Source organism: Rosa rugosa, chromosome 3 (assembly GCF_958449725.1).
Source record: "Rosa rugosa chromosome 3, drRosRugo1.1, whole genome shotgun sequence".
Lineage (NCBI taxonomy): Eukaryota > Viridiplantae > Streptophyta > Magnoliopsida > Rosales > Rosaceae > Rosa > Rosa rugosa.
Window position 1 is genome coordinate 53505028 of NC_084822.1, and position 19780 is coordinate 53524807.

The following is a 19780-nucleotide window of genomic DNA, read 5'->3' on the forward strand; positions in this document are numbered from 1 at the left end:
GGTTGCATAAAAGTGCAGGGAGCAAAGCGCATGAACTTTTTTCGAAGTCATTCAAACCCAACTCAACAAGCAAAAAGTAAATACTATTTACCGCTCTTCAACTTTTTTTCTTTTTGGGTAAATAATTAAATACTGGTTTGCTTTAATCTGTTCAACGCTATGATCAGTATGATCTAGGGTTATTCACTCTGACCGGATAGAACTGTACTGCGTAGCATTAGCGACCTCTAGTTTTCAAGGTGTGTTTGAACCCTAGCTAGCTCATGGTAACTAGGTTGCGTTCATGGATAGCTTTAAGTTGCTTGGTGGAGGAGGAAATGCAATTAATTCAATATACACGAATACTCGGTCGTACATTTACTCTTCCCTCCCCGGATCACATTTAACGAATTATAATCTAAATTAATTTGCATGACTGACAATATATGAATTGGAAATTGGGATGAGATTAAAGCAAGTAAGTGGTGCATGTGTCCATTAATAAGTATTCTTTGTCCCAATGATTCAATCATGACTTATCTCTGACACCACAATTTCGATCAGCAAGACAACTCGTATGTAATGGCTCTCTCTCTCTCTCTCTCACACACACACAGCCGAACAGAAGAGACTAATGGGACGACGACGTAGACAGCTCACCAGATCCGCACACGAACATAAAAACTACCCCTGTAGTTTTCTGGTGCTCAAGTTTGAAACTGAACTGTAAAAAATTGAATGGGGTGGATCGTATGTAGGGTTTGTACGGTTGGGAGTAAATTTGCAACAATTAATATATAGTACGTAAGAATTCGAAGCAAGCAAGCTAGCAAGCAGTAGATACTTGATAAGTTGTGTTGGTCTAATAAATGCATGCACATAATTGTTGCTATTTACTGGTTTGGGAGCTGTGAAAGTAGTTTCTGTTCTTAAAAATTTGCAGAAAGCTAGCTTAATTTGCTGGGATTGTTACGTTAGGAAAGAAGGTCGTGGGGGTCGTGAGTAGGACGTATCGATCGACAAAGGAGAAGATTTCTTGTCTCAGTCTCTCTCTTTCTGAGACTCAGACTATGGAAGAAGATCGATAAGCTAATAAGCTAATTAATTATGCACTTGTTAAAATAAAGAAAAAGATAAATAAATAAAAAAAACCTAAAAGCCAGCACATGGAGACACAATGAATGAAAAGGAAGGAGTATTACTGTATTACTATATGTAGTGGAAGTCTGGAAGATAAAAGTGTAAATTGCTACATGGCATGGTGTGATAATTGGAGAGAAAGCATTGACCTAAGTTTTACCTTTTGTGTTGTTAATGCTTGTTATATAGGTCAAAATTGAATTTGTTTGTGGAGGTACCTAGGATTCCACACTTAGTGGTTTAGTAGGACCCCAAAACCATCATCTAAAGACTTAGCCGGGTTTGTTCTTTTGCCACTTCAATTCTCACTGAGGTTTTGTTGAAGAATGCTTACAGCTTATACGCCTGTACAGTTCTTAACTGTAGATACTGATGCTATAATGCTATGTAATGATATATATATATATATATATATATATTCATGAACTGATTTTCATATAAGATTTACATGGTCTGAACTTAAATCATGATCAGTATACACCAGTAGAGTCATCAAAACTAATTTACAAATTAATTGTAATATGACGTCATTTAAATGAAGCTGGCTAGCCGAGTTAGGGTTGATAATGATTTTAGTCGTGATATAACCTCAGACCCACCTAACATCTGCTAAATAAATATTTGACAAAAAAGGAAGAAGAGAGGAAATTTCTGCTAATTACATAAGTGGACTTAATTACATCACTTTAGCCAGGGAAGGATGTAGATGGTCCAGATGGTCATCCTCCCTCCAGTCAAGTATTTTGCCTTGCCAAACTAACCGAAGATTTACCAGCAGCGTACAAATTGAAAGATGCTTAATTAGTTTGTTCTAATCTGAAACTGATTTGTTTGTAATTATTTGGTGAGTAGACCCAGTAGTGTTTTATTGTTAGGCAGCAGAAACGAGGAGGTGCAGGCCTGGTGAAGTAAAAGGTGTTGAGCTTGCAAGAAAAACGAGAGAGAGAGAGAGAGAGAGAGAGAGAGAGAGATGGGTTTAATTTCATCAAAAACGAGGAGGCAGAGAAGGAAGGAAAGGAAGGAAGAATAAACCATGATGATCATCTATGAGATCTATGTCTTTATGTCTATGAAGTCTATGATTTGATTAATCCTTTCTTCCTTCTCTTTCTTGTGAAAATGCTTCTTCTCTAGCTAGGTTGAATAGGAACGAACCATCCAATCTCCCATGACTTTTCTATTGAGTCTTCTCTGAATTAAAAGTTGAATCCCCACCTTTTCCTTCCTCCTTCAATCACTTTCTCTCTTCTCAATATTAATTACTCCATTACACCCACACCCACATCCCAGCCAACTCCTCCCTCGTCTCATTTATTACGTCCCCTCCCTCCCTTAAATAGAACCAAAATCCATCTCCTCTCCCCCTCACCTTAATAATCATCATCCTCCTTCCTTCCATATCTGTTTGTTAGTTTTGATATGTTGATTAGTATGCAAACAACAGTTTGTGAGAAATTCTATGATCAAGATCTTCATGTATGGTTTAACAAAGGGTTTCTTACAGAGTTCTTTGGCATTCTGTCCACCTCCTATCAATCTCGATCGAGATTTCTGTGTTTATATGGAGATATATGGAGGTGGGCATACTGCCAACTGAGCTCTGCTGGTCTCTCTTTGTAAAACCCTCGTGATATAAATTTACCAGCTTTGCCCCAATATGCGACGTTTTATGTATGCTGAATCGCTGATCTCTTTTTTCTAGCTACTACTTAGCTCCTATGATAAATACGAAGGTAAGAAGAATATGTATGCCATATATTCTTGCTTGAATCTGCTTTATCAATTTTTCAATAACAGTAGACAAATTCAAAAGTTAAATCTCTTTCCTAATTTCGTTTTCTTTTTTGTTCTTTTTGTTACAGCTTAGTCTGTGGGTGCGTCTAACAGATCAGTGGAAGTTGTGGAGCCACAAGCTTATATGAATCCTTCGTAACTCGGTTGTTTCTGAAAGCATGCTGTTTCATCTTCTTATATTTTTACTTATTGAAAGTGTGGAACCCTAGTTTTCATTTGTGATCTGGGTCTCCTTTGTTATCCTTTTTTTTTTTTGGTTAACCTCCTTTGTTATCCTTTAATTTGACATATTCTTTACTTACCCTCATCATCAAATAGGTGCTAGTTTTTTCTATCTTTGTTCATCTCAGTTCACAGTAATTACTTGTGATCTTGTACGGCTGATTATTGGATTACATTCCCATTTGTATATGTTTGCTAGGGCAAGTTCATATAGTTCTTTACTTTCTTCTATTGGGTCAAAAGGGGTCAAGAAATGTACCATTCCCCAGATTCAGAGCTGACAAAAATGATGGATATTTCCATACATCAGAGCTACTGGATCTAAATTTGATAAATAATCCTGTTTACTATAAAATTGAGTAATAGTGTATACCAATTTGTAACTGGGATATGATTGGGATTGTTCATTATAAATTTGGTAGGTCTGCAAGTTGTTTCAATGGGATCAGTCTAGTCTAGGGCAGCCTTAACCAGTACCACTAGCTCAAAGAAAGCTCTCGAGAGAAGAACAAAAGTCGTTTCTACTCCATATGCGAAGGGTCGAAGGCTCATGATTGAAAGCCTGACAAAGGCCATTAGATATTTTCCCAAACATTATCCCCACGCCCCTTAATGGCGCGTTAAATTTCTGGACTCTGGAGGATGCATGGTTTGAATCATGGTGTATTAAGAATGGACAACATCGTTTTACAGCTTTAAGAGAAAAGGGCAAAAGGCTAATATAACTTTGAGACAAAATAAGCATGCATGATTTAGTCTTGCTCTAACTTGCTCAAAGCTAGCGCTTTATGTTGAAGCACGAGGTCGCTTTCCGCTCTCACTGTGATGGCCACAATCCTTTTGCTGCTGTCCCTCGCTCCATCTTCACAGGTCAAGTCAATGCAGCACTTTGATCTTAGTCAATCAGTAATCTCTTTTTCTTTGACCAGAAGCTCAAAGACTGTTCCTTTGCGTCCCCACAGTTTTTGAAAGGCTATGAGACAGAGGGAGAGTGACAGATATCAAACTAGCTAGCTGACAATGTCCATGTTTGGTAGCTGCAAGTAGAATAAGGATAAGAATGTGAACATTTTACTCTGCAAGAAAGGCAAGGGAATCAACAGAAAGGAAATCAAGTCCATGTATATAATTATTCGTTTTCGTGATTGATGGATGGGATGGAGGCATGTTTTGAAACTCTGCATCTCTTCTAGGAAAGCATTGGAACAATGAAAAAGAGGTTAAATTTTTTTTTATAAGATAATTAAGTGTCCCCAAGAACTGCTGATTAAGTACCACCCACAGAGCCAAATGATTAAACTTGAAGCTTTCTCCACACAGCTGCTAGTATCCAATCCGGGACAGAGATTAGTATTATTTGCTTACACTAAAAGTAAGTGAGAGCACTGCATGGTATGCATGCCTAATAATGGATTCTAGTTTACCAAGAATTTGAAATATAAAGTCATCATAGCTTAAACTCTCGAAGTGAGGATTTGTTGATGGTTTTATAATACCATTGGTGGTTGTTTTTTTTTTTTTTTTTTTTTTTTGAATCAAACCCAAACCCAAAGGGCGGGTGTCAATATATTCATCTAAAGCCAGAATATGCCGTTACATACTTTTTTGTTGCCATCTACAGACAGACAAGAATGTAGTGGTAGTATCCACAGCGGTACATAGAAATAGATCTACCCATTAGATATTCATGAACGTAGATATAGCAGATAATCAGATATCCTCCTTTGAGGTTGTAAAACAAAAAATATCTCGTTAGGCCTGTTTATGCATTTGCTGTTGGGTTTGGTATTTAAGATTTGGTCCAGAAATTGTAGTGCATTTGATCCCATACAGAAATCCCAACCATATTCATGTAGTGCAGTAATAACCCGGCCCAAAGTGTAGGGGCCCAAATTTTAGCTACCCCTCTTTTGATCACTACATCCTTCCCTCCCTCCCTCCTTCTCTCCCTCCGGCCCAATGCATGTTCTTGGATGAAAGATGGAATAATAGAGTTTATAACACCTGGATATTTGGCTATGTTCTTGGATTATACAGTAGAAAGAGTGAAAGACTACAACATTTATATCTACTAACATCAACTTACTGCATCAGGTTAACCAAATCATCTTTCTTTTTTCAAGGTAATAAGCTTCCCATATACCTTTATTGCATCAACATCAGAAAGTAAAATTTTCTAACTTCTCATGCAGCAAGTCATTTAAATTACTGTCGTTTGTAGACTGATGCCTTCTTCCGCCAGGGCTTCTCGCTATCTGAAAGGGAGGATCATCCATTGCCGGTATTGTAGTTGAAGGGCCACAAGAGTTGTGTTGAATTGAGAAAGGACTCCTCAACAGCCTCTTCTGTTTTGGCAAGGCGGCACCAAACCTTCTTTGCTCATATAGAGACATCGACATTGCAGCTGCACGTTGCCTGCTGGCATCGTCTACGTATAGAAGATCATCAATCCTTGCCATTATGTTGAAGGCTAAGCTTTCCATGACCCTGGAATAGCTCTCAAGGAGTGAGTGCCCCACATCCTGCACCATATATATAGAGGAAACTGAATTAGTGTTACTATTTGCTAATAAACAAGAGACTACTTTGAGACCCTCAAATCCGAGCCTAAATGTAGAGATGTATCACTGCCAAATGTTGGATGTTCTTCAGTACAAAATGAGAGTAACAAATGTGCTTGCAGTTTTTATGTTCTATTTTGTTACTGCCAAAAAATCTTTCGGCACTATACCTTGTTATACTGAATCTTGCTCATGTCCAGAGCCGTCTGTGGGAGGCCAGGGAACTGTATCCTTAGATTCTGTAAGATGGTATCGGCTCGGGAGGCTAGAAGCTTACATTTATCCATGTCACCAACCAATCCCTTGACCTTTCCACCCCAGGATGACTTACCAGATTTCGCAGGCTTCAGATGGCGTTTGAGGTGTTTCTGTCTCCAAATGTGTGCAGCAACCTCAATCCTGTTAGCTATTTCAAGAGTGGTGTACTCTGATGAGAGGTCCAGGTAGTCAAGAAGACACTCTGGGGAGAACCGATCAGCAGTTATAAAACGGTAAATGATTTCGCCTAGACAAGCTTTCCCACTCTGAAAACATTGGTAGAATGGTGTCAAAAAAATATATTAGTACTCTATCAAATAAACATGAAAACAGAATGAATCAAAATTTAGCCTATGCAGCGCATAAGCCCCTAATTTGCAAGATTTACCAAAACCAAAAGCTCAGTCATTTTGTAACAGCGAAATGAGACGAATACCAAGAAGTAAGATCAGTAACTCATAAAATCTTTTGTTTCCCTATAGAACAATGATTGAAAACACTAACAAAATATATTTTTTTCATATGCATATGCATCTATATCCCTACACAATTGATCCTGCAAAGGAATAGATGTTATCATAGGAAGGAACTGTTTCCCAATACAATACCTTGGGCAAGCTCTCTAAATAAGCATCTGGGATTTCCATTTCAGCCAGCACATTACTATTGATGGCCATGGAGGCCTTAAGGATCTGATGTGCGCATTCCCTACAGTGCTGCAATGCCTTCCTCACATTTTCAGACAGACCATTTTGGGGTACTTTAGGGAATGGGAGCCACCACTTCTCTTCTTGCCTAATTGAAGGTCTACCCGAAGAGGAAGATCGGGAAAATGTTTTGGTATCATCAGTATCAGCAACAATTATCCCTCGGTCAACATAATAAAACTCGGAATCACTAAATCCATCCAGAAGGCTAAGCAGCATTGCATCCAGTTTCTTGAGGGCAGGTAGGCTCACATATAGATCCGAGCGGGGACGAGTGACCATAACCTCAAAAGTCCCACCACCAGGGAATTCTTGAGTTGATGGTATGAGCTCAACAATAGAATCACTCACACACAAAAGCCATTCCATTTCTCGGCACCACATTGCCTTCTTCTGGGGTGCCAATGGCTCCAACTTCCATAACTCTCCAAACACAGTAGCTGCACTTATTATTCGTGTCAATTCAAACAATTTAGAAGAAGTGTTTTGGGGAAAATTACAGAGAAACAAAAACAAGCAATAGAAAGGACAGCAAGACGAGAATTTGTGCAAACCAGAAAGATTTGTGATGGCATTGGAAATAGCAAGAGCAGTGCAGACTCCATTGCCTCCACCTGACATATCTTCTCCAAGCAGAAGCTTTGCAAATCTCTCCTTCATCAATTCAACCTCTGTAAATCACACGACTATTCAATTCAAATCGCAGTAGTATATGGATATCAATTTACACACTCTTAAGTAACAGAAACATATTCAATGGCTACCAAAACTTCGTTTGTTTGTCCTGATTGGAAAGAAAAAACTATATAACATATATACAAGTTGTGATCCAGCCTTGAAACTCAAAATATCACATTGATTATTGGCCTAAATTAACATGTTCATCGATTTCGATTATCCACATGAATCAGTATAAAGAATTGTCAAATTCTGCACTGTAATTACTATGCTTTCTCACAATGAATTTTGAACCACAAACTGCATACATTTCCAAAATAACAACACACTAACCAGACAAGTCAGCCTCAGTCTTCTCCGTCATCGCCGGAACTACAACATTACGTCCACCACCGAAGGCCGGCAACATGACCGGCAGCGCCGTCTTGCGGTAAAAAATGTCAGCGAAGTCCGGTCCGGAGGGCGGCGAGGAAGTCATGGAAGTAGAAGCATGAGCTTCGTTTTTCCGACAGGAAAAGCTAGTACTAGTTGAGCTTTCCGACTCGCTAACGTCAGCACTCAAGCTATAGCTCTCGAACCGCTCGCTCAAGTCCTCCACGTCTTCATCTTCCGACGAGAACGAGACGTTGACGCTCTCCATTGATCAAGGTCTTCGAGATCAAAGTGATCGAGTTCAGAAAAGGAAAGTGAAAGAGGAGAGAGGAAGGATTACCGCTAAAACTGTGCTACTAATCTTGACGTTCACTTTCTCTATATATTTACCGTTGGCTTTGTAAATGTAACACCCGGCCCTACCAAGGAGGCACAGCCGGTTCTCTTTATTAATTGGGTGGATTGGAAAATGAATATGGCCACGTGTTTCTTTTAGAGGTTTGGTTGCATGCGCTGAGATAAGTGACGATTTTTTTTGGATCTGAGATTATGAGGTATAAAATTGGCCGTTTGGCTTTGGTCGGGGTCGTAAATCCAGTGTACGGAATACAACTGGTTCTAGGTGCGTTCATCAATAGTTAAGAAACACTTGCATAGCCTTTGAGAAACGAGAAGTTTAAAACTAAACTGTCCTTGGTAAAAATGTGAAAACTAAACTAGCTCTTTGAACAGTCCTGTGCTTGTAGAACATCGGTACTGTGATGAAGGATTGAAGCCCTATTTTCAATCTAGCATAGGGCCTCCAAAACTTTTGAGACGGCTCTGGTTTGACAACGTTTTGTGTTTAATGGACCCTTTAGCTTATATAATATCTTAACAACTTTGTATGAACATTCTATTCAGGTCATAATCGGTTCTTTATTGTTGAAGAGTGAATCTCATGGCTCGGAAAGTGTAGAGACATGTCCTCACCAAGTACCTCGGTAGGAAGATAAACTTGGCAGCACCTACGGTACCGAACTTCAGACCTGCCCAATTAAGCAAGTACCGACTAGGCTAGTTTTATCTACCATAACCTAACCTGATTCAATGCCCGCAGTCAAACAGAACAAAGGAATAAGAGATTGAGAATTTTCTGATGTGATTTACCTTCTCCAAGAACGGAGTATATATACAAGATACATCAAGACCTATTAGGAAACTAATTACAAGACCTATTAGGAAACTAATTACAACAGAATAATCCTAATAATACACAATATTCACAATCTTAATTACATGACATGACTCACGCCAACACTCCCCCTCAAGTTGATGCATACAGATCACGGATGCCCAACTTGTCAAGTGAGTCATAGAAGACTTTACTTAAGAGAGCCTTTGTAAGAATATCTGCCAACTGTTCTTCAGTAGGAACGAAGGGAAACATAATGATCTGTCCATCCAGCTTCTCTTTAATGAAGTGTCAATCTACCTCCACATGTTTCGTGCGATCATGCTGAACAGGATTGTGAGCAATTTCAATTGCAGCCTTATTATCACAATAAAGCGGCATAGCCTTTTCCTGCCTGAACCCCAAATCCCTCAACAAATTTCTCAACCACAACAACTCACAAAGTCCTCGGGCCATTCCTCTATACTCTGCTTCTGCACTAGAACGAGCCACCACCTTTTGTTTCTTGCTCTTCCAAGTAACCAAGTTACCACCCACAAATGTGAAGTAGCCCGAAGTAGACTTGCGATCTGTAATATTACCTGCCCAGTCCACGTCTGTGTACCCGGAAACATCCAAGTGAATGTGTTTTGAAAAGAGTAATCCCTTCCCTGGAGCAGACTTTAAATACCGCAAAATACGAAATACAGCATCCATATGAGTCTTACTTGGATTATGCATAAACTGACTCACCACACTAACAGCATAGGCTAAATCTGGTCTAGTGTGGGATAAATAAATCAACCGGTCAACTAACCTCTGGTATCTTGCTTTATTCGTAGGTACTTGATCCAAGTACTCTGCTAACCGATGGTTTTGCTCAATAGGAGTATTAACAGGTTGACAGTCAAGCATACCTGTTTCTGCTAGCAAGTCGAGAACATACTTCCTCTGACTCAACACAATACAATCCTTCCCACGAGCAACTTCAATTCCCAAGAAATATTTCAAATTACCCAAATCTTTCATCTCAAATTCTAAAGATAACTGACCTTGTAACCTTTGAATCGTCATCACCTATCACAACCATGTCATCAACATAAATAATCAAAGCAGTCACTTTACCACACTGATGTTTAAGGAACAAGGTGTGATCTGAATTGGTTTGCCGGTAGCCAATTTTCTTCATGAACTTGGTCAACCTGCCAAACCATAAAGAGATTTTTTCAATCTGCACACCACCTGCTCTCCAGTAGAAGTACCATATCCAGGAGGCAAATCCATATAAACCTCTTCATGCAAATCACCATGCAAGAATGCATTCTTAACATCAAACTGTTGTAAAGACCAATCAAGATTAGCAGCTAACGAAAGAAGTACCCGAATTGTGTTAATTTTGGCCACTGGTGCAAATGTCTCATCATAATCCACTCCATACTTCTGAGTATAGCCTTTAGCCACTAGTCTTGCCTTGTACCTGTCCACCGATCCATCTGAATTGTGTTTCACAGTATACACCCACCGACAACCAACTGTCTTCTTCCCGGGTGGTAATGATACTAGCTCCCACGTACAATTCTTCTCAAGAGCATCCATTTCGACTGTCATTGCTTGCATCCACTTCTCATCCCTCATTGCATCCTGCACTTTACTAGGGAGAGACACAGAAGATAATTGATTCACAAAGGCTACATACGGTTTAGACAGCCTATGGGTCGACACATAATTAGCAACGGGGTATTTAGATTTGGCATTTAGAGTAGGTTCATAGTGCTTCGAGGGTTGACCACGGGTGGAACGACTAGGCAGAGTTTTGGTGGGCACAATATCTGACACAGAAGAAGGAACACTAGTTGACACAGAAGGAGTATTAGATAAAGAAGGATTAGAACATACCTCGGGTGATGATTGAGCAGGCGAGACCACTGAAGGAGAGGGAGAGACAGAAGTGTAATACCCCGAAAATTCAAGTTAATTTCCGATGAAATTTTGGAAATGATTTTGTGGTCATGGGAGAAAGTACGAAGCTCGGAGGAGTGGTGGAATTAGTTCAAACAAGTTTTATTCGAAAACGAACGTAATTTAGGGGCTCGTGAAAAGTTGACTTTTTATGCTTACGGAATTTGGGAAAACTTCCTTCATGAAAGTTGTAGAGTTCGTCGATACGATCTTGTGCATAAGTAGAACACATTATTCGGAGCTCATATGAATTTATTATGAAATTTGGAAGAAATTTCCATGTTAGTATAAAGTTTCCATTTTTGGAAATTTCCAAAATTATTATTCACCCTTCCATTTTCGGAAAGCCGGTTTTCTCTCTTCTCTCTCCTCAAACCCCGACATTTTCCTCCTCCGCCTGGGCGTTGTTCCGCCGCTTGCAGCACCGCTGTCCGTCGATGCCAAGCAACCACTGAGCCACCACAGCTTCGCCTCGACCTCCCCTTGTTGTCGGACGCCACCTTTTCCACCGGGCCGGCCTAAAATCCGGCGAAACAGAGTTGCAAAGTTTGAAACCGAAAACGGTCAACGCCGGTTTTCTCCAAGCTCCGGCCACCAAAACTCACGATCCGTAGCTCCCTGAACTCACCTCAACATGCTGATCATCATCCTAGAAGGATCGCACCTGGAGTGACCGGATTCACGTTCGTCGGAGCTCGGCCGACTTTACTTCGAAAACCACCTTCGAATCCTATTATCTCGAGTTATAGACCACCTTTTCTTGTGATTCTTGTCCTGGTGAGTTCACCTTGAGATTCTTAACAACTCTCCAGAAGGGATCGAAGCCTGAGGTTAAATTTTTTACGTCGGAATTCAAGCTCGCCAGATTCTGGAAAATTTTCCGGCCACCGACGCTTTCGATCAAGATATCTCAAGTTGTAGAGCTTAGTTTTGAGTGATTCTTGAACCACTGTGTTCGCCTTGAAGTTCTGAACAACTCTCTAGAAGGAACCGAAGCCTGAAATTGAATTTTTGACGTCGAAATCAAGCCTTGCCGGATTCTGCAAATTTTCGCCGGATTCTGGAAATTTTCCGGCCACCTCGACTGTTTTAGGTAATTTCAACCACTTCCGGTCATTTTCAGCTTACATGGTAGTTATGAAAGTTGATAAGCATGATGAGAGGAAGAAGAGCAGCCTGGCCCCGACACCATTGGTGGTGGTCGGCGGCGGCTCTGCCACTAACTCCGGCGGCCCTTTCCGGCCACCTCCGGGGATCAAAAATATGGTTTCTGTACATTTTCAGATTCTATATTTCAATACGATCATTTTGATATATTATACGCAATTTTTGGATATCGTATGATTAAGTTATGAATTCTTAAATTTCGATCGATTTCGATCGTTAGATTTGTGATCTGTGAAGTTAGGACCGTCAGATGGACTTGTAGTTTTGATATGATGATCTTATGACTGTCCCAGTGGCTTGTGTGGTCATGGGCGAAGATCCGACCGTTGGATCTTCGTATAAATGCAAAACAGTGATTAGGGAGGCGATTCGTGAGAATCCGTCCGTCGGATTTTCGTATAAATTTGTGAAGATGTTAGTACGGAGGATTCAAGAAGATCTGACCGTTGGATCTTCTTGATAATTTTGGAGGATGATCCTAAGGGCGATCCGTGAGGATCCGACCGTTGGATCATCATATAATTTTGATCTGACCGTTGGATCATCATTAAATTAGAATCCGACCGTTGGATCATCATTAATTTAGAATCCGACCGTTGGATTTCCGTATATGTGTAGTTTATGAATGATTGCTAAGTTAAGGTCATGTTTGATTAGGTGATTGACGGTCTTCCTTGGGTGAGCGGTTTCGGTGTGTATTGTGTTAAATTGAAGACGCAGCTGGAATATCGAGGTGAGTAAACCTCACGTGGTTCATATTACGAACCGAATAAATTTAATTACTTTATTTTGTCGTAATTGTGTGAAAATATTTATGAAATAAATATTTGTTTTAAATCATACGGGGTTGATCAACTACGGTCCATAGGTAAGTAAAATGATTTAATTATACAAAATGAATTTCACGATTTTTATGCTTGAACTATAGTTGATATTAGTGATTATCCCTGAGCGGATAATTACGTATATATATATTTACGTGGTTATATATGGATTGGTGTGACATGGAGATGTGTGATTTTATAATGATTTAAGTGATGTGAAATCGAAAACGTGATTTACCATATTCATTTATGATGATAGTGATTGGTGAAATTATATTGGAAATTTATGGATGACATGGTATTGAGTGATGATATGATTGAGTATGGATTGGTGATTTTTGGAGTTGTATTTTGAGTACATATATATACACAATAATAGTACGTATCATGGTATTATTGATCCTATTGTGTGAAAGAATATTATTGTACTCGATTTTGGTTTTAGGGTCAACATAGTGACCAGTATGGGGGAATCAGATGCTCTAATACTAGGTGGATGATGGGCTACGATTGGTTGAGTTTAGGGTCAACATAGTGACCAGTATGGGGGAATCGGATGCTCTAATACTAGGTGGATGATGGGCTATGATTGGTCGAGTGTAAGAGACGCCCCAACCCTTATTGGGTGATGGGCTAAGTTGAGTATGTGTATCGGATGTTCTAACCTAAGTTGATGAACTACGATATTGATAATCATGTCGGATGCCATAACCTAGGCCAGGTGATGGGCTACGATTCAGTTAGAGCTCTAGTCTGTCAGTCACCGTATTTGTATAAATACGCTTTCGGGGTTTTGAGAAGAAAGATGTGAGTTTAGATCCCGTATTAATCTTTGGTGATTTAGAGTGGTGATTTTAGTGACTGATTTTGGGGATTGTGGATTGCTTTGTGGTTGTTGTGATTGTTGGTTGTTTTGCTTGAGTTAAAAGAAATATGATTTAATAAATCAACCGTTCATTTCTTGTTTACTCATACGAGCTGTCAAAAGCTTACCGGGTTTGGTGTTGTTGCAATCCCGGTACACTATTCAAATTGTGTAGCGGGTAATCCTGCAGGTCAGGAGAATCAGGGCGGTGATCGTGCGGGTTAGAGTATTTGTTATAGTTTTACAACAATTGTAATAGTGAGGTGAGTTAAGCTCATTTGAGCCTCACAATTTGATTTGGTGAGAGTGTGCTGTAATAAATAACTTGAGAATTTGGTTTATTGTATTATTGAGAGGTGTGAAGTGTGGTTGTTTGTGAGAAAAAAATTCAGGACGTTTATTTGTAATTGTTATTATTCATGTTTCGGACTTTGAATTGATTATTCAAAATTCGGGGCGTGACAAGAAGAACTGTTCAAAACGGCATTGGTGACATCGGGAATTTCATCGGAAACAGAATCAGACACTTCCTCTTCAATCGACCGGTCAGACTGATCCGGTAAACTGGTCAGTAGCTGACTCCCCAAATTCTCTTCTCCATTCGGTGGGCTGCTGTCCTCTTTTTCAAGTTCCGTTCCAAAACACTCCAGCCTTGAGAACTCGGATGCTAGTCTCCCATCTTGCCCACTAAACAAATCTTCATAATAACAAGACTTCTCCCCCTGACGAGGAGTCACAGGAGGCAAAAAATAACATGCATCTTCACTGAACGTAACATCCATGGTGACATAAAACTTCTGGGATTGAGGATGATAACATTTGTAACCTTTCTGATGAGAACCATACCCCACAAACACACACTTAAGGGCTCTAGCATCCAACTTTGACCTCTAATTCTTATATAGATGAACATAAGCAATACAACCAAAGACACGAGCAGGAAGAGTATTAGAAGATGGAATAGAAACATAGTTAGACAGGACCTCAAGTGGGACACGACCTTGAAGAGGGACAGACGGAAGACGATTGATTAGATGAGAAGCACACAATACGGCCTCTCCCCAAAGATACTTGGGCATGTTAGCACTAAGTAGAAGAGACCGAGCCATGTCCAGAAGATGACGATTTTTCCGTTCAGACACCCCATTTTGCTCAGGTGTCTGTGGGCATGAAGTTTGATGTATGATGCCATGGTGTTGGAAATATTCATGAAACGAATGATTGACAAACTCACCCCCATTATCGAAACGAAAGACCTTAACATGAGCATCATATTGAGTACGAACAAGCTTATGGAATGCTGTAAAAGCAGAGAAAACATAATCTTTGGACTTAAGTAAAACCACCCAGGATAATCGAGTAAAGTCATCAATGAATAACACAAAATATCGCATTCCATAAAGGGTAGAATGTTTAGAAGGACCCTATACATCTGAATGAATTAACTCAAAAGGCATAGTACTAGAATGAAAACTCGAAGGATAACTAGACCTATGACTCTTAGCCAAAGCACAAGTTTCACAATGCAGGCTAGACTCACTAACTCCCAGAAACAATGAAGGCATGGACTTCTTCATAACTCCAAAAGATGGATGACCCAAACGCCTATGCCACAACCATAGCTCACTTAATCTGTCAGAATTCAATGTCAGGGCTAAAGGCTGTTCTGGTGCTTGTGTTGGCTTTGCGTACATGCAATCCAAGTGAAACAGTCTCCCCCTCAGGTCTCCCTTGCCCCTGATCACCCTGGTGCACAGATTCTGAAAAATAACATACATTGGATAAAAAGTTACAGAGCATTTATTTTGTGACCCCAACTGGGATACAGACAAAAGATGATGAGACAATGAGGGTACATAAAGCACATCATGCAATACAATGGATGGTGTAACCTGAACAGACCTAATACCTAAGACTGGAAAAGACGCACCATTTGCATTAGAAACATGGGATATAGAAGGGGATTACATAGACATAAAGAAGGACTTATCATAGGTCATATGGTCAGACGCATCAGAATCAATTATCCATGTATCACTACCAGTAAAGTCAGAAACATGTAAAGCAACACCAATTTTACCTTGAGTTCCCTTAGTCAAGGAAACATTACCCTGTGAGGGATCTTGCCCTGCAATGCCGTAGAAGTCAGGTTCTGGCACCAATTGGACTGCCGCTTTGCCTCTTTGACCACCACCACGTCCTCCACGTCCTCCAGTATTATTGTTTCCTCTCCAACCAGAGTTGTTGTAATTAAACCTTCGCAGCTTAGGACATTGATTCTTAAAATGGCCAACTTCCTTGCAATAGTTGCAAGCCATTTGATTATAATTCTGGTTCTGCTGATATCCCTGATTCCGTGGCTGATACTGACTCTGAGATGGAACTAGGGTAGAATTCCCAATCTGAGGTTGAGGTGGAGGTGTAGCATGGATTGCTAAACCAGAAATTTCAGTATGAAGGTTCTGAGCGGCAGCCTTATTACCTTCATCTCTTCGGATATAGGCAAAAGCTTGTTCCAATGTAGGTGGAGTTGCAAGACGCAATAACTCATTCTTTGCCCCTTCAAAGTGAGGGTCCAGGCCAGCAAGAAAAATATGGACATGCATCTTGTCCTGCTCAGTCCGATAGGAATTAATATCAACTTCACAAGTCATAGGATTAGGGTTTCTCTGATCAAGCTCCTGCCAAATTGTCTTCAAATTCGCATAAAAGGTTGCAACAGGCTGTCCACTCTGAGTTATTTTGAAAGCTTTGACATTCAATTCATGAACACGAGCAAAGTCACTCCCATCATAATATGTAGCAGCAACAGAATCCCAAATGGCTTTGGGAGAATCATAGTTAGCAAATAATCTCATTACCTCCGGAGTTATAGCCCTGAGAAGAATTCCCATCACATTAGTATTTGCCGTATCCCATTCATCGGCTTTTGGTCCTGCAGCAGGTCTTGCTGCACTACCGGTAACATAACTCCACTTTCCAATCCCCTGAATATGGATCTTCATAAGCCTCTGCTATAACTGAGAATTGGTGCCATCGAGTTTTACACCAAAACTTGAATTATCTGTCACATTCTGAACAATCACAACCTCACGGGCCACAGAGTTCACCCCTCCATTCTGAGATCCTCCAGTATTCCCGTCGGTAAGAGTCAAATCCACCATCTTTTTTTTTTTTTTTGTTTTTTTCAAACCCTACAAATTGTAACAAAAAGAATACCAAAGAACCAGGATGGATATGGACGGACACAAGAACAAAAAGGATGAACTGATGGACAAAGGATGAAATCAACTTGTAGAAGCAAAAGAACCAATTCACGACTTGCAGAAGCAAAGGAACCAATTCGACAAAAAGAACCAAGGCAAGAGAATCAACCGACCAAAAGAACCAATTCAACCAAATCAAAAAGGACCGAATCAAAAGAACCCTATATTCGCAGCGGAAAGAACAAACCGAGTCCGAATGGATCTCGGCTTTGATACCAAGTCAAACAGAACAAAGGAATAAGAGATTGAGAATTTTCTGATGTGATTTACCTTATCCAAGAACGGAGTATATATACAAGATACATCAAGACCTATTAGGAAACTAATTACAACAGAATAATCCTAATAATACACAATATTCACAATCCTAATTACATGGCATGACTCACGCCAACACCCGCTGCATTTGTTCCACCATTACCTACCAAATTCGTTCTACGAATTCGATACCAATCACTTATAGTTAATAATCGATTTCGATTTTGTCAATGACAGAAGGTGATCACGCATATTCTCCACATCCAATAGAGATGTCAAAGTACATTGTCCACATCTACGTCACATCCGAAAAGTGTGTGGGGGGGGGGGGGTATTTTCCACACGCATAGTGACATGTTCTAATCTTGAGACTCCACATTGGGTAAAGGCACACTCAAGACAACCTCTTGTAGATACTTGCCTCATATGACTAGAACTAAGACCTCGTTTGGTTCGCGGAATTGAAATGAACAACTTTCCTGCATGAATGAAAAATTTTGGGGGGGGGGGGGGGGGGGCATGGGATTCATTTTCCCTCATACTTCCCCCATGAGATTAATTGCACATTAATTACCTACTCTAAAGATTATTTTAATGGTTGTTATTACCAAATTATCCAAGAAACTTTTGAATCTTGAATTGTTTATGTTTTGATAATAAGGATATTATTGAAAAATTGATGTTACCTACTTTCCTATTTATGCACAAGTCAAACATCAGAAAAGAAAGTAAAATACATTTTGCGATTACTTTCCGGAGTTTCCAAACATTGGTAGGGAAACTAGTAGGAAATTTACTTTCCCATGCTCATGGGAAAGACTAAGGAACCAATTTCCTTTCCGGCAATCAAACGAGGCCTAAGACTATCCATTGTGGTATACTTGATTTGCTTAAATCATCTTCTGACTAACTTGAGCGACGAAAAGTTATCCATGGGTGTACCACTCTCTTTACCTCTTTCATGCAATCGGGAGATCCATAGATACATACCGACCCACTCAGTTTTAACTCGACCAGAAGAAATAAGCATCATGTTAGAGTTTTATTTGAGAATGTTAAACTGGGAATGCCAAAATCATGACAAACAGGGCAGATAATGTTTAGGGGGGTGTTGGGCCTTCAGAAGGCTTGTTGGGCCTAGAGTGGTTCGTCCAAACTGATTCATTTCAAAGATAACAAAGCATGTCTCTTGAGTAAACCCAAAGATTTTGGGTAAGAAAAAAGACCCAGAGTCAAAGACCCATAGTGCTAACAATGACCAAAAAAAAAAAAAAAGGAAAAATAAGATGGATATATATATATATATATATATATATATATATATATATATATATATATATATAGTCCTTCTATGCTAAGGAAGTCCTTAACTTAGCTTACGGTACGGATTTCTATATTTTAACCACTTTTCGATCACATATTCACATGTTAACCGTTCAGGTTTTAGGTCCTAATGTATAGATCATCTCTGCAAATTTTCAGCCAAATTGATGATCATTAAGGCATCCAAAATTGCAATTTACACGAACGGTTCAGGTTGGACAGATTCGGTTCGTTTACGTAAATTGCAGTTTTTGATGCCTTAACGATCATCCATTTGGCTAAAAATTTGCAGAACTGATCTACTCATATATACCTAAAAACTGAACGGTTAAGATGTGAATATGCGATTGAAAAGTGGTCAAAATATGAAAATCCGTACTGTAAGCTAAGTTAAGGACATCCTTAGTAGAGAAGGCTTGTATATATATATAGGGCCCTTCAAGTAAGAGATAATTTTCTTTCTTTTTTTGGTCATTTTAAGGGATTCCTTGTGGGACCTACTTTTTGATTACATTTCGGCATCTCGATCGTTCAGTTTTTAGGTTCTAAAGTATAGATCACTCATGTAAATTTTCATCTAAATTGATGATCGTTAATGTATCGAGCTAGACTAACCAATGGATGAACTGAATTTGTCCAACCTGAATAACTCATGTTTATAATTGTAAATTGCAGTTATGAATGCTTTAATGATTATCAATTTGGCTAAAAATTTACAGAAGTAAGTTATTTATATATATCTAAAAATTAAATGATTGATATGTGAATATGTGATGGAAAAGTATACTAGAAATGCATTGTATATATATAATTTCTTTTAATCACAATTGTCATATTTCATCTCATTGAATCATAAAGTAAAGCTATAAGTAGGGAAGCAATACAATCTAAAGCCATAACTTGATCCAAAGTTCTGAATTTATCTTCAACAACGGAGGAAAAAACAGCAACTACAGCTTCTCATGTACACCATGAGACGTCAGTGATGACTACTAATCCGAAGAAGTGCTGATAATTAGAAAGAAAGCGCTCACATCCACCACAAAAACTAGTGTTCCAACTTCCAACCGAGTTATGGCTCAGAAGTGCTAAGAGTGAATATGGAATATGGAATATGGAATATGGATTCCATATTTAGTGTTGTGGGCTCTGGGTACAATATGATGACATTCCATTCCAAATGAGGACATTAGTCATTATCCCCCTCTTTTTCATCGTAACGAAAAGCCTTAAAGCCCTTGAACGTGTCGAAAG

At 39.5% G+C, this 19780-nt stretch overlaps 1 protein-coding gene and 2 long non-coding RNA genes across 3 annotated transcripts; 2 read left to right on the forward strand and 1 right to left on the reverse strand.

Moving 5' to 3' along the window:
* The first annotated feature begins 1732 nt into the window (after positions 1-1732).
* LOC133739384 (uncharacterized) lies at positions 1733-4660 on the forward strand. The gene is made up of 3 exons (XR_009860596.1): positions 1733-2852; positions 2982-4005; positions 4098-4660. It is a non-coding gene; the product is annotated as an uncharacterized LOC133739384 (long non-coding RNA).
* Positions 4661-5109: 449 nt separating this feature from the next.
* LOC133739383 (rop guanine nucleotide exchange factor 1-like) lies at positions 5110-8075 on the reverse strand. The gene is made up of 5 exons (XM_062167164.1): positions 7673-8075; positions 7216-7332; positions 6563-7101; positions 5867-6220; positions 5110-5657 (listed from the first exon to the last, which is right to left on the reverse strand). Exons 1-5 carry the CDS (start codon positions 7977-7979, stop codon positions 5295-5297), a joined length of 1680 nt encoding a protein of 559 aa, XP_062023148.1. The 5' UTR covers positions 7980-8075; the 3' UTR covers positions 5110-5294.
* A 3627-nt stretch (positions 8076-11702) lies between these two features.
* LOC133739385 (uncharacterized) lies at positions 11703-14009 on the forward strand. The gene is made up of 3 exons (XR_009860597.1): positions 11703-11916; positions 12648-12723; positions 13855-14009. It is a non-coding gene; the product is annotated as an uncharacterized LOC133739385 (long non-coding RNA).
* Positions 14010-19780: the final 5771 nt, after the last annotated feature.

Coding starts and splice junctions, on each gene's coding strand:
- LOC133739383 (XM_062167164.1), bottom strand. CDS start 7,979: ATGGAGAGCGTCAACGTCTCGTTCTCGTCGGAAGATGAAGACGTGGAG. Junction 7,102..7,215: donor TGCCATCACAAATCTTTCTG/GTTTGCACAAAT, acceptor TAATAAGTGCAG/CTACTGTGTTTGGAGAGTTA. Junction 6,221..6,562: donor ATTTAGAGAGCTTGCCCAAG/GTATTGTATTGG, acceptor CAATGTTTTCAG/AGTGGGAAAGCTTGTCTAGG.